The sequence below is a fragment of the Protopterus annectens genome, chromosome 1.part2 (assembly GCF_019279795.1).
Source record: "Protopterus annectens isolate FY-2018-M chromosome 1.part2, PAN1.0, whole genome shotgun sequence".
Lineage (NCBI taxonomy): Eukaryota > Metazoa > Chordata > Ceratodontiformes > Protopteridae > Protopterus > Protopterus annectens.
Genome location: NC_056727.1, coordinates 88464159 through 88478195, shown reverse-complemented (window position 1 = coordinate 88478195; position 14037 = coordinate 88464159). Strand labels below are relative to the sequence as shown.

The window sequence follows — 14037 nt, the reverse complement described above, 5'->3', positions numbered from 1 at the left end:
AATCTTATACGATTCATGCTGTGAAATGTAGTTACAATATAAGAGCATATGTTGCACCTACCACATTTTAAAGTAACAAGGAGAGCATTTGGTATCCAGTTGTGGTTTGAAAAACTAGTGTTGTAACAAAATGTCAGCTGGTGTATCCAGTAACGCTTAGCGACAGTCCAAGAGCCTGAACTTAAAACTCAAAAGTTTAAGTATTTTGCAAGATGCTATAAACAAGACAGTAATGCTAGGTAAGTTGCTTAATACATATTCTCAAAATTAACAGCATGCTCATATAGGTTTGTGATATCCCCTCCCTGCTCCCCAACCTCATTTCTAGGAGCCTTATTCTCAAGAACCATAAAAGGGTTTACTTTTAATTTTGAAGGTATTATAAGTACATAAACCTCCCAAATTATAAAATGAGCTAGTACATAAACCTCCCAAATTATAAAATGAGCTTGGCCACCTCAGAAAAACAGCACTCACATAAAAAATGAGAAATAACTACACAAACTTCATATCAAAATACTACATGGACACAAAGTTAAAAAAAAAAAAAAAATCACACCTGGTAAGCAGTTTTGCTCCTGTAGAGTTCAAAATTTTACTATCCCATCTTGGGGGTGGGGAGGGGGGGGGGGGGGGGAGTACCAGATATTTTTTACACACTATTCCAAAGTCAGAAAACATGCCATTTTAGTTTGAGTCACTACATCCTGAATATCAGTTGCATTATCACTTACCTTTCAAATGCTGACAACTGATCTTGAAGCTGCATTTCAAAGAGAAATGTAGGCAGAAGTACAACCATCCTGATGAAAAGGCCTCATGACAAATAAGTTACAATTTTCATATCATGCCCCAAAGGCAACTTTATACAAGGAATACAAAACTTATGAACTTAGATGGGATTACCAGTGTCACAAAAGTACTTTCAGAGACAAAATGAGTTATTTTGAGAAAAAAAAAAAAAAAAGTAAAAAAAAAAAACATCCAAAGAGAAATAAAAGCAAGCAGCTCCACTGAATCTGTGCTGAACAAAGAAAGGCCTTGCTTGTGAAAATAAATCTCCAAGAAAAATAGTTCAGAGACATGAAAGACTGTTCTGTAGTCAAAAAATATGCTACAGGGGGGTGTTGGGCACAGACAACATTCCAGATTTATCACTAACCTATTTTTTAGCATCAAAATAGCAACTAACAGTTACACATAAATGAATCCAGCTTTATTACTTGTACAGACTCCTTTTAAATTATACTCCAATTTTCTTTTAATTGCTTAGAATAGAATTAGATGCTCAGACAGTCCAAGCCAACTTCTTTTCAATAATTATCCTCAAAGTTCCCCTTAATTGCTTAATTCATGCTTATGTACTCATGCACTCTTGACAAAGTTTTATTTTTTAGAGATGAATGTGGAATACTGATAGGCTGCCATCAATTAGTGCCCCTGACCAGGAAAAGTTGAAGGTGCTTGATCTAATGCTTTTACTAAGACAGGTAGTGGAGAAGAAACTAGAGAAAACGTATGACAGAGTCCTCAAAAAGCTGATGTTAGGCAGTCTTGAAGTGTCTGAAAGTCTTAGGAAAAAAATGATAAGACTTAGTACAAGCTACGTATAGACACCCAGTGACAAAAGTGCAAATTTTCAGAGGAGTCCCAGTGAGAGAGGGTACGCATCAGGGCTCATCCACAATGGTGATGGATTACAAGCGCAAACACACAAGGAAAAAAACAGGTCAACAAAGTTGCTCTATGTGATACGATGTTGCACTACAAACTCTGAATCGTAACTTAAGCAAATGATAGCAGGATTAGAATGCAAAACTGTAGGCACATGAGAAGAAACGAAGTACAAGACAAAACAAAGATCATGGCAGCAAATTGGAGTCAGAAACAGCTTAGGACTGAAACAGAAGGGGATACAGTGGAACAAGTTAAATATCTGGAAAGTATGGTAGAGTGATGATCTCATTCAGACTTCTCTTCTCAAGCTAGATTCAGAGATACTGCATCCAGTGATACAAAACCGTCAGGGGTAGTGCGTGACAGAAGAAAGCCAAAGAAATTGAGAATCAAGGTGTACAAAACAATGGTGGCACAGAAATCCGGGCAGTGAAGAGGGAGCAGCTGAGGAATCCTGAAGTTCATAGAGATGCTGTGCCCAAGACAGTAGGATGCACAGTATGTGACAAAGAAACCAAGGCAGCACAGCAGAAGCTAAAGTAGCCCCCAGTTACAGAGAAGGTAAACAGACTATGGCAGTTCAGTCATGTGGTGCAGGACAGAAAAGAGAATTTGGTAAAGCAGATTTGAGAGAGATATGACAAAAGGATGCCCAGCCAAAAGGTGGAGGGACCATGACAAAAAGACCAGACAGGGCAGGAGTGTTTTTGAATCAAGAGATGGTGACAGCTGACATGACACCTGACCACATCTAAAAACAGGGAAATGGGAGTCAATGATACACACACACACACACACCTCTATTTCCTTTCTATTGTTCCAACATAAAATTATCACCTTTTAGAACTTTTCCTGATGACATTTTTACCAACCACGTACATTTGTTTTCACGAATACTGATTTTTGCAAACTACTATTCCAAGCTATAAATGACGAGACAAAAAAAAAATCTATACGTCTTACTTTTTTGGCACCGAATTTGAGAGTTTAAAACAATGTCTTTAATCAAAGAGCTTTTCTCCTCAGGCCTCCATTGAAATGGGGCTTCAAGCCCAGTGAGAATATCTTGGTTAGCAAATGGAATAATTTGCTGAAAGAAGGTACATTACAAGTTACTTCACAGAAGGCTATGGAATACTAGTATACCAAGTATCAACCAGTGCTTCAGACTTGAAGCAGAGTACACTACCCTGTAAGCCATTAAAAGTGTGTCCAGTTGTGTATGCCGAATTACACAACCACCTAATGCTGCAATTACTTCTGAACAGGATATTCTGCATAAAATGCAAGCTACTTTGGCTATAACCTTTTATACTTCATTCAGAAAAGCTCCATGGGAAAAAAGTAGTTCATTTTAGCTTGCGTCACTACTCACAAACTACAATACACACCTTCACCACACCAAGATCCTCCCTCTAGTCCACCAGGCACACGTTGTCTATTCTCACCTCCTAACTTCGGCAATTCTTCCCTCCCCTGTTCAGAGAAGACTAACTTATTCATATTCAGAAAGGATCTTAAACCTACCAGTCTCCCAAAAGGAAGCATCACTTAATTCTGTTCATACCTCTTTCAGGATGCACCCCTGCAACTTTTCCACCTGCCTCTTCATTTATGTGCATATGTAAATGGAGGACTACCTTCTACCTTTATATTCTCAGTTTTTTTTTTTTTTGGTATTGCAGGTCTTCACTATACTAATTTTTCTGTATTGTAATATTGTCTGCCTTTTCTTTGTATTTTGCACTACTTTGATTTTCTACTAGTGATTATTTTTGCATTATACCATGACCCCCCCCCCCCCAAAACGTGCACGCCGATTGGCCAGCGTGCACATTGTAAATAGAGTTATACTAATGGAAAAAGGTCCGGTCGCCCGGACTTTTTTCCATTAGTATAACTCTACTGTCTCGCTATGTTAAATGGGTTTAACATAGCGAGACAGCTTTAAAATAAGCAACGGAGATCTCCGTTGCTTCTTTTAAAGCTGTCTCGCTATGCTAAACCCATTTAACATAGCGAGACTTAAAGCAACGGAGAAAGCAAGATCTCCGTTGCTTTTTCTGTTCGCTATGTTAAATGGGTTTAACATAGCGAGACAGTTAAAATAAGCAACGGACATCTCCGTTGCTTATTTTAAAACTGTCTCGCTATGTTAAACCCATTTAACATAGCAAAATAAAAAAGCAACGGAGATCTTGCTTTCTCCGTTGCTTTTGCCCACGGCTCTGATGTACTGCGCAGGCGCGCAGTACATCAGAACTGCCGCGGATGCCAGACATCTGCGGAAGGGCAGTAAACAGGCATTATACTATGCCATTATTTAAGAAAAGTAATAGTTTCTTTTCTTAAATAATGTCATGGTATAATAGCAATAACCCACTTCTGGGTGTGGGTAATGCTGTATTTACCCACGGTTTACTTTGTTTGGTCCCTCTGGCTTCGCCCTCGGGACCAAACCACATCAACCGTGGGTAAATCCAGCATTACCCACACCCAGGCGTGGGTTATTGCTATATTCAGACGGTGCTTGCAAATGGACAGTATATTGCCATGGTAAAATAAACGACAGGAAAAGAATGGCTGCATACAAGATGAAAGAGTGCAGCTAAAATGGTGAAACACTCAGAAATTGCAACTTGAGGAAATAATACAAGGCGGAAAACCTCAGTATAGCCCATATGACAAGAATTTGATTAGTGGCCAAGGCACCAGATGAAGCTGCAATGGAAGATGGATGCATCCTTATGTGGGGGGGGGGGGAGAGACTAAAAGACAGTCACACTGTACCACAGTCCCTCAGAGTAGGGACAGTGATGCAAACACATGGCTTGAGGGAAGGCATTAGACTTACCAATCCACCAGCTAAAGGTGGTCTTAACACAGGTCTGCACTCACAGAAGGCACTTTGGACCTCTGCAGTAATAAGGATGGTGTGTACCCCTACAAAAAGGCAAAGTTACGCCATCACAAAAATGCTCACTTTGCTAAGATGCCAACAAGGGCACAGTATTTCACAGTTGCCGTGCCTGAATGACCACCAAAGCTAGGCAGTTCTTGCCTTAATCCAGAGTGAAATTTTAACATAAAACAAAATGTGTCATGTCCAACTTGGGGGGGGGGGGTGCTGATGATCAGGTACCAATGCAAAAAAAGAGAGATAAGAATTTAAGAACTGTGGTCTGGCTCCCGAGCAGTCGGATGGGAAAAGATAGAAAGAGTGATATTTTGTCAGTTTTCCTCCCAGAACAAGGAAAGGGATCTTTGGTCAACAAGTCTCAAGAGCAAAAGCCAATAAGGTAAGCCACCACATTACCTAGGACGTCATAAGGGACTCCACTGTATGACACACAAATAACCCACTCACCAGAATGAACAAGGAGAAGATAACAGTTGCTTGTTTGGAGCCAGGATCCACCAACTTCCACACAAACACACACATCACTGCACTACGTGTACCAGAAGGATTCAATCATAGTCCATGTGGACATTAATGATGTACTTCTCTGGAATATTTGAAGGGAGACATTGTCGATCTCTCTCAATGTGCATCTCAGGCTGGTATGTGCCTTGCACTGAGCACCATTTACCTTCACCAAGATCAATGCCACAGTATGAACAAATGATGATGGACTTCAATAATTTGCTTAGTTTTAGGTGTCTTTCCAGGGGGGTTCTATATTTGACAGCATGGGAGGACATGGTTAACAAACCACTTTGTTGTGCAAATGATAATCTGCACCCATCTTGATTAGGCTTCCAAATATTGGCTAAAATGTTATCCACCACCTTAGAACCTTTTTTAGGCAATGTCAAATTAAATCTACAGACATTGCAAATAAAACCCCAAGTCTAAAGGTGTTCTTGTTCAGTGCTAGAAACCTAAATAAGAAGCTTCCACACCCTACAAACTCTTCTAATTCTGGAGAATATAGACATCTGTGCCCTAACAGAGACATGGTTTAAATCCACAGAAAATACTCTGGCAGTGGAAGACACGAGTGCCTTCTACACATTTAGATGACAAGCTACACAGACAAGGACAAAATGTGGAGGAGTCTCATATATTAGCAATAGTATAACTCTACATTGGTTAAACAGGATGATGTCCTGGGATTTATCCATGTGCAAATCGCTACAAAGTTCCATACCCTAGCAAGCTGTAGGCCACACTATGCCCACAGAATCCCATAGCTCATACCTAGACCTAGTGGAGACACTCATCATTAAACCAAATACCATACTGGAGGGAGACTACCCTCTACACCCTCATACTTGCAGGCACAGCAACTCCTGGACTTTAATAACACATTCCTTTAACCAGACAAGTGTGCATGCCTACCAGATGCTCAAACATACTAGACCTGGTACTCCACAATATGGGAGAGCTCTGTAGCTCCACCCCCCCCCCAACAACTGTCACATCCTCACTGGGGAGAATGGACCACAAAGCGGTCTCCTTCAAAATAAATCATCTCTGTAACCCCAGCAAACCTTGTAACCATTAGGAACAATTCCAAGACAACAGAGGAGGAAAATGGTGGATACCACCTACACGGACATAGCTAAGGCATTCCATACAATCCCCCACTCAGGCAGAGTTAACAAATTCACCAAACTGGGCATAAATCCCTACATAATTTTCTGGCTTGCCAGCTGGCTCACAGATAGGACTCAAGAAATCCAAATAAGTGATACCATCCCCACCAAGAGACCAGTCACCAGTGAGTACCTCAGGACTCCGTACTAGGACTGCTCCTATTTGGCATCTACTTCTCAGAGGGCTAATGTCAACAGCCATTGGCTGACCAAGTTCAAACATGACTCCACTTTGGGAAATATCATAGATCCCCCTCCCCCACCCCCCATGACAGAAACATCTTACAAGAGGATCTAACACAGATAAATATCTAATGCCAAAGTCATAGGGAAAACTGCCACTCAGGCTAATTACTCCATCGATAAGTAACCTCACCCAAGAGTTAACCCAATACTCACGAGATCTGGAAACATATGTAGACAGTAATCTGGCCTTTGACAAACATGTGGCCAAGGTAGTAAGAAAATCACTATGTCACCCTGCGTACAATTAATGGCATGGTGTCCAGGTCCAAGAAGTTATAATGCCATTTTATTCAACCCTTATCAGACCCATCAATTAGTATAATGCCCTTTTTGGCACATACCTGATCAGAAATATGCAAAAGTTGAATGCCCACAAAGGTTCCTTCCCAGGAGAATCCAGGGTACAAACACATTGTCCTACACGGATTGCCTTAAAGCCCAATCTCCATACTCAGTCTCCTACAGGTTACTGAGAGGCCATCTTTGCCTGGCATAAAAGGCATCTTTGGATTCAGCTAGGATGGACCCTTTGCACATCTGCAAAATTAACTGCATAAGAACCACTAGATTCAAGGACTTAAATTTGCTTGTCACATGAATAAGATATGTTGGCCAAACAGATGAGTCTCTCAGTGGATCCCCATGCTCTGGAAAGGCTTCCCAGCCATGTGAAACACAATCCATCGGTTCATAGATGTGTACTAGGCTAATGGCCGTGGAGCCTTTACAAGCCTAGTCCACAGTATTACCCTGGCATCGTGCCACCCGACCTTAGTTCCCAGTGCCTCTGTCAAGTAAAGCCACTGTAAGTAATCCCCGGGGTGAATTTTCTAATTTCCCATCCACTCATCAAGATTTCTCCTGAAGACGGCCAGTGAGGCGCTCCGCTTGACGTGTGAGAAGTCTATTCCATAGCATGGGCAGTCTCTGGGTTATGAACCTGTCCCTTCAGCTTGTTCTGTTGATTGTGGTAATAAGGTTGAGGTCTCTGGAGCATGTAGTGCGGAGGGATTGGGATTTCTTTAGATGTAGCATTTCTAACAGAGCTGGGTCAGACATGGCTTTGTAAGTCAAGCAGAAATCATCTCCGTCTCATCGTCTACTTAGAGAATAGTTGGGAGTTTTTTTGAGCCTGTCCATATAGGGCAAGTGTTTAAGGCCCAAGATCCTCTTTGTGAGGCATTTTTGCTGCCTCTCCAGTTGTTGTAGGTGTCTAGTGAGGTACATCCCAAATGGGGCATTGTACTCTATGACTGGCCTAATGAGTGAAGAGTAGAGGGAGACAATGACCTCTTTCTTCCTGGATGCAAAACCCATAATAATGAGATGTGCCACATAGAAGGACTTTCTGACCACAGTGGTAATGTGGTGGTCAAAAGAGGTTGCTGTCAACCTGTGTTCCCAGATCTCTTATGACGCCTTTTGTGTTCAGTGGACTACCATCGATGTGGTAATTCATGGGAATCGGGTTTTTCCCCAAAGGGGATGACACATTTTTCGGCATTGAGCTTAAGGCCATGGTTCAGGCCTTGAGACCATCCCTAACCCTATTTAAGAGTAACCATGTCCAACGGAAGGAAAACTGGAAAGTCACCCTGGGTCTAGCTGCTCATCTCTGAACAGTCTTCTTCTTTTGGCTTTTCCCGGTTAGGGGTCGCCACAGTAGATCACCTTGTCCGCTCATGATTGGCAGTGGAGTTTTACAGTGTCGAGTTGCCAGCCCGGCGCCCAACCTTCCACAGAAGGCACACACACACTCACACCTAGGGCCAATTTAGAGTGTCCAATCCACCTACAGCATGTCTTTGGGATGTGGGAGGAAACCCACGCGACCACAGGGCGGACATGCAGACTCCGCACAGAAGGCACCCCAGCCGAGGATCGAACCAGAGAACCTCTTGCTATGAGGCGGCAATGCTAACGACTGCACCACTGTGGCCGCCCATAGACAGTGGCAAACTGTAATGCCCAAAATAACAAACCCCTCATAACCACTAGAAACTTCCTACCATACCTCCTCCTTATATTATAAACACCTATGACATGCAAGGACATTGTACAGCTAGGCTTATAAAAGGTCCTGGTGGTCATTAGCCTAGTATGAACCAATGGACCTATGACGCTGCTGCTCTGTCAGTGAAAACCAAGCAGCATTACAATACTGGTTTGCTGATGTATCCCATGAAGTTTCTATTATATCTGCAGAATGCCAAACGTGCATCACTGCTCAACATGCACAGGGAGTGGAGGTAGAATAGGGCAGACAAAAAAAAGTCACCACCAGCTCTCTTCGGCAGCAGCATAAGTCTGCATTGGGAAGCATCAATTTCCTTTCCACACCAGAATATCTCAGATTAGATTTGATGGATTAGCTGGATTTAGAGGACCAGAGACTAAGGAGGGTCCCCAGGATTAAATGCTGATCATATATGAGGAGGGAGTCAAAAAATAATCCATGTATACTCAGTTAGGAAAATGTATACAAGAAACTGTTGGCGCATTTCTTGGCTAAACTGTGTTAATGTACAAAACATTCAATCGCATTTAAAGCAAACCAGTTATCTACATCTCAACTATCGATGTTCATGGCCTCAACAAATTACGTCTAAAACACTTCCTTCTAACATTTTCTTCTAAGTGAAGAACATAAACAAAACACAAATGACCAGATCGGCTTTCTACTAATTTCTTCGTTTCTTTTCTCCAAGTCCATCCAGATAGTGCCCGTATAAGAACTCATCATCTTTCCTTTGACCGGCAGGCTAGGATCCATTTAATCTGCAAAAGCTACAGTCTAATCTTTGCGGAGGCTAGAATAAGTCGTAAAGCAACGCATCCCACAAAGAAGCTACTTAAAATTCAGTATTAAGAATTCACTGAAACACATTAAAAGTATTTAACGGTTTAAAAAATCTACAAAACAATGTTAAAGTCACAAAGATATTTCTTTTTCTTGAGGATTCGTTTACATGGTATACACACTCGATCATACTAAAGTTACCAGAAAGGAAAGCTGCACTTTCAAAACTTAGTTTACATTTATTGCAAATCTAAAATATAAAACTTTACCAACAAAAGTACCACTTCACTGCAAAATACTTTTAAATAACTCACGTCAACATATCTCTCATATCCACTTAAAATGAAAAGGTAGTGCAAGAAAGACAGTAACCTCCTTTCAAAATCCCCGCTTTAAACCAGTTCCATAAAGTCCAGCCCACTATGTAAAACAATTTATTCAATATGGCGAATGCTGGACATTCACACATCCCAACAACCATAGCGCTTGCAGCTGAGAAACATTTGTAGGCTGGCTTTTACCGTCGCGCAGATATCGTTCATAATTTATAATGCGGGAGTAGCTGGTCTTGAAAGCGGAAGTAATTTGGTTGTTGTCATGCTTTCTGTGAAAGTCTTAATGAAATATATGCTTAGTTAGATGAAAGCAGAAACATAAATAAAATGCAAGATTTCGTTGTTTTTTTTTCAGTAAACACATTGTACCTTTTTGTGAACTTCACCGTAGTGTTAAACTGACAGGTAATGAAACTGCACGCTCGCTTGTGACTTGAGGAAAACCCCAGCTCTTTCACGTCTTAGTTATCATAGCGTACAATATAAGTGGAGTTACAGGATTTCAGTAAAGCGGCGTTAATAATACAGCTTGCATCTTCGGTTGGTCGTTTTTAAGGTTTGGGGAAGTATAATCTTAGTAAAGATACTGCAGGAATGGGGTTTCGGCGGTATAATCGATAATGAAATAAAAATAAGACTGTGACATTGGATCGGAAAATGTGTTCGTTTTCAGCAAATAAAGACGCTTATGTATGCTGGGCATACTCCCTCTGTTTTTTTCTAGACATCTGTCAGAAATGTTATGACAACGGTACAGCACGTTTAGAAATGTCTGAACTAGTGTTTATTGTATAAAGCTTTACAAAACGCGTTTATATAAGAACGAACCAAGAAAATAGTTTGCCCCTTTCTATGTGGATACGGGCAACATTGTCAAGGTTGAGTACATTTTTTAAATGATAGATGAGGGGAGCAGCATGAGGTATGAATACAAAGTATAAATTTCTGGCTACGTCCCTGGACGCTATACTCTTACATTTAAAAAAAATATCTATGTGCTTACTGTGACCAATAAAAAATTCGGAAGTTAATAAAGGCCTGAGCTTGAAAAGAGTGTTAATCAGGTCACCTGCCAGACAAATGCAAGCAGTTCTGAATTTTCAAACCCCAATCAACATCAGTGAGTGAAAGAATCCTGAGGGTCCCAGCCCTTGACTGAACCTGCCTAACCGAACCTCATTTTATTCATCTGTCCCTCCATTAGGGCTGTTTTCACAACAGAAGTTGGTGAAGTCTGTCTGACATAACAGCAAAGATAGTTTGAATCTATGCCCCCTTCTCCCAGACCCTTGTAGATTGTACCGCACCCCCCCCCCCCCACCAAGTTGGCCCTTCTGACAGTCAGCATAGATGTGATAACATAGCCTTTCTTCTGTATACCAATAATAAGACTGTAATGCACCCTTTAGTATGTACTTGGCTAGGCATATGACTCCGCTCAAGAGACCACAGAGTTTCCTTACCAAAAGGAAAAGCATGTCCTCTCTCAGTTAACCTGATGACGTTAAAGCACTCTCACTGTTTTCCATTTCCTATTGACTATTTAGAGCAGATCTTTACCTTGCCTATAGATTCTCAAAAGATCTTGTCCTATGTACCCTTTACACAGCCACAAAAGTAATATCACCCTAAACACCAACTCAAGAGACCTATACTTCCACCGAAATGTAAGTAGGACCTGTTATTAGTCAGATAGATATCTTTCGCTGAGAATAAATTTCTTATGGAATAAACTGCCCCTAGAGATTAAGCAGAGGAGCTTCATGACCTTTTTAAGCATGGTTTGGACAACTAGGTGGCAATCATAAGTACATATCAAGTCTACCACTCTTTTCCTTATGGAAGGGGGTTGAAACTATGATGGGATCCATTATTAATTCATGTCTTGGTAAATGGGTAGGATTGTTGTTGGCTAGGCTGGAGATAGTCTACTGAATCAACAACCTAGGCTAGTACGAACCTATGAAAAAATTGCTGGGGAAGGTAAACATCTATAAAACAGGATATTCCTTTCCAGCCCCTAGTGAGATCACTCTTGTGGGACAGAAAGGCCCTAAAGTCTCTAAACTGTCTACCACCCCTTTAACAAAGAGGGTTGGGGTTCCTTGTTGACTATATAGAAAATGAGATGCTGACCTAGCTGCTCTTAACCTTACAAATATCCATTCTTTAACTTTCCCAACTACCCTGATTATCCCGCCCTTCTTGCATAATTCATATCCTGTCTCCTCACTTACCTGACCTTGAGTCCTGCTCCACATACTATCAACTGCTTCTGACCTTGTTATCCCCTTCCCGCAGTCAAATTCTGTTGAGTCATCAGTGCTTAGAACTTCAGCTATTGCATTAGTATGATTATAAATCATGTGCATATTTACAGATAAAGACAGTATACACTTCACAGTAGAACAAAATGGCTTCAGCTACATGTTTATTCTAACCAATTAAATCAAGTAAGCTGCCACTTAAAATACCAGTTGGCTGAATTAGTACATGTGCTCAAAGGGAGGACGATGGAAGGAATGCCAGTCAGGCCAGCCAACAGAATAATCAAATATAAGAAGGTCCCCTGAATTAACACACCAAATCAACACAAATGATAGAGGAGATTTTGTGAAGCCACTTAATTACAAGTAAGCATTTTTCATTCATTATCAAACCCAGTTAATACTACTGACTGAGGGATCCTGCCAACCCAGCCCGTAAATGTCAGAAGTGTGCATATTGTGACTATATTGTTATTTTACATTTATTTTATTTTATTTTACATTTGTTGACCGGGCTAGTCTAACTGGATATATGTCCATTTTCAGTAGAGGCCCAGGGAGAAAAGCTCCGAGAAAAAATCTTATACAGAGTCCAAATTAAGAATACAAATTAATAATTATACAACCCATTTACATAGGTTTGCAACAGTAATAAATGAGCATGTATCAAGTTAACATTTTGTAAACATGAATTTACACAGCACTGTAAGGAGCATAAACAAAAAAAGTGTGTATGTATGTATGTATGTATATATAATATATATATAATTTTTTGTCTACTTCAATTAGAGCTTGTTGAGATGAAAAAAGCATCAGAAATTAAATGTTTTAGTTGTTAAAGGTGATTAAGGCATATTGATCAGTCTATGTACTTTAAGCATCCAGAGAAAGGCCATTTATGGAAACTTAGGGTTTCAGCAGACTGCAACACACAGAATGTTATTTATGCAGCACACTGTTTCATGTTTCAAATTTTATATAGGCAAAACCAACCAGAAATTGAAAGAGAGAGTGAGGGATCATTTGTATTGCATGAAAAGAGGGAATGATTGCAGTGCTTTAGCAAAACACACACTAACAAATAGCAACACACATACATTTTGTATTCCAAATTTTACAAGTTGTGAATGTGAGTGGGGGGGGTTAGTAAATATGACTGAAAATGCAGAATTACAGTGTTTTTTAAGGTTAGGAGTGCACAGGGGAATGGGTCTGAGTGATCATGTACTCATAAAACCAGTATTAAAAGCAACAAAAGTAGATAAATGTACTATTCTGCATCTTGGTATTTTTATTGTTATTTTTTATGTGCAGTTTTTAGACACTGTTGCTTTAAAAGCAGATGCCATGTGGATCAATTAGGATTCTGCATTGTTGTGTTAAATGATACTGAAATCTAGTATAAAAGAAGTTCATTTGCTTTACTTTTTTGTCTGATGAAACGGTGGTGAACACTGTGAAAGTGCTAACTTTTAATAAAACTTGTGGATTTTACAACTATTGAGCCTTGCCTTTCTGCCTGTTACCAGCTGTGGTTTTGCTTGGAATTCAGCTTGGGTTTGCTGCTGGAACACATTCACTGCTTTTGGGTTTTCTTGCAACATTAAGAATTTACCTTATATGCCTTCAGTCAGGAACACTTCGGGATGTGCAAACAGAAATTTTATTCTTATAGAGCTAGGAGTCCGTCTTCATAACCCTTGATGAAGCATTCTCACTTTACATAGAAAAACTGTATTTTTATACATTTTCTTATCTAACTTGGTCATGCAGCCTCATTACGTTACAGTTATTCTGACAAATGAAAAACTTTGCAAATGTCCTTATCCCTCGTGATTTTCGCCTCAGACTTTACGTGAACACCTTTCTATACATGATCCACCTACTTCCAAGGGGTCTTGATGTTCGTCGTCTCCCATTGCTGCAGTCCTGACTAATGGGTACTCCGCTGCCCTCCATCGGCCCGAATACCAAAGGGCTAGATCTGGCGTCGGTCATGGCGCCCGAGACTGACGTGGTGTCAGTATAAATGCGCATGACCGACGCCATAACTTCAGTCTTTCTTGCCGCATTGTCCTGAGCAGAAGCAGAATTTGCAAGTGCCGTTCGGCGT

The 14037-nt window shown here is 40.6% G+C and overlaps 1 protein-coding gene across 1 annotated transcript in view; it reads right to left on the bottom strand.

Moving 5' to 3' along the window:
* The window catches only part of LOC122792334 (poly(A) polymerase gamma-like), a 55667-nt gene extending 45834 nt beyond the window's left edge, over positions 1-9833 (bottom strand). The window contains exon 1 of the mRNA XM_044060132.1: positions 9637-9833. Coding sequence (XP_043916067.1) covers positions 9637-9653 — 17 coding nt within the window. The 5' untranslated portion in view covers positions 9654-9833. The remainder of the gene's footprint in view (positions 1-9636) is intronic.
* Between the last annotated feature and the right edge of the window lie 4204 nt (positions 9834-14037).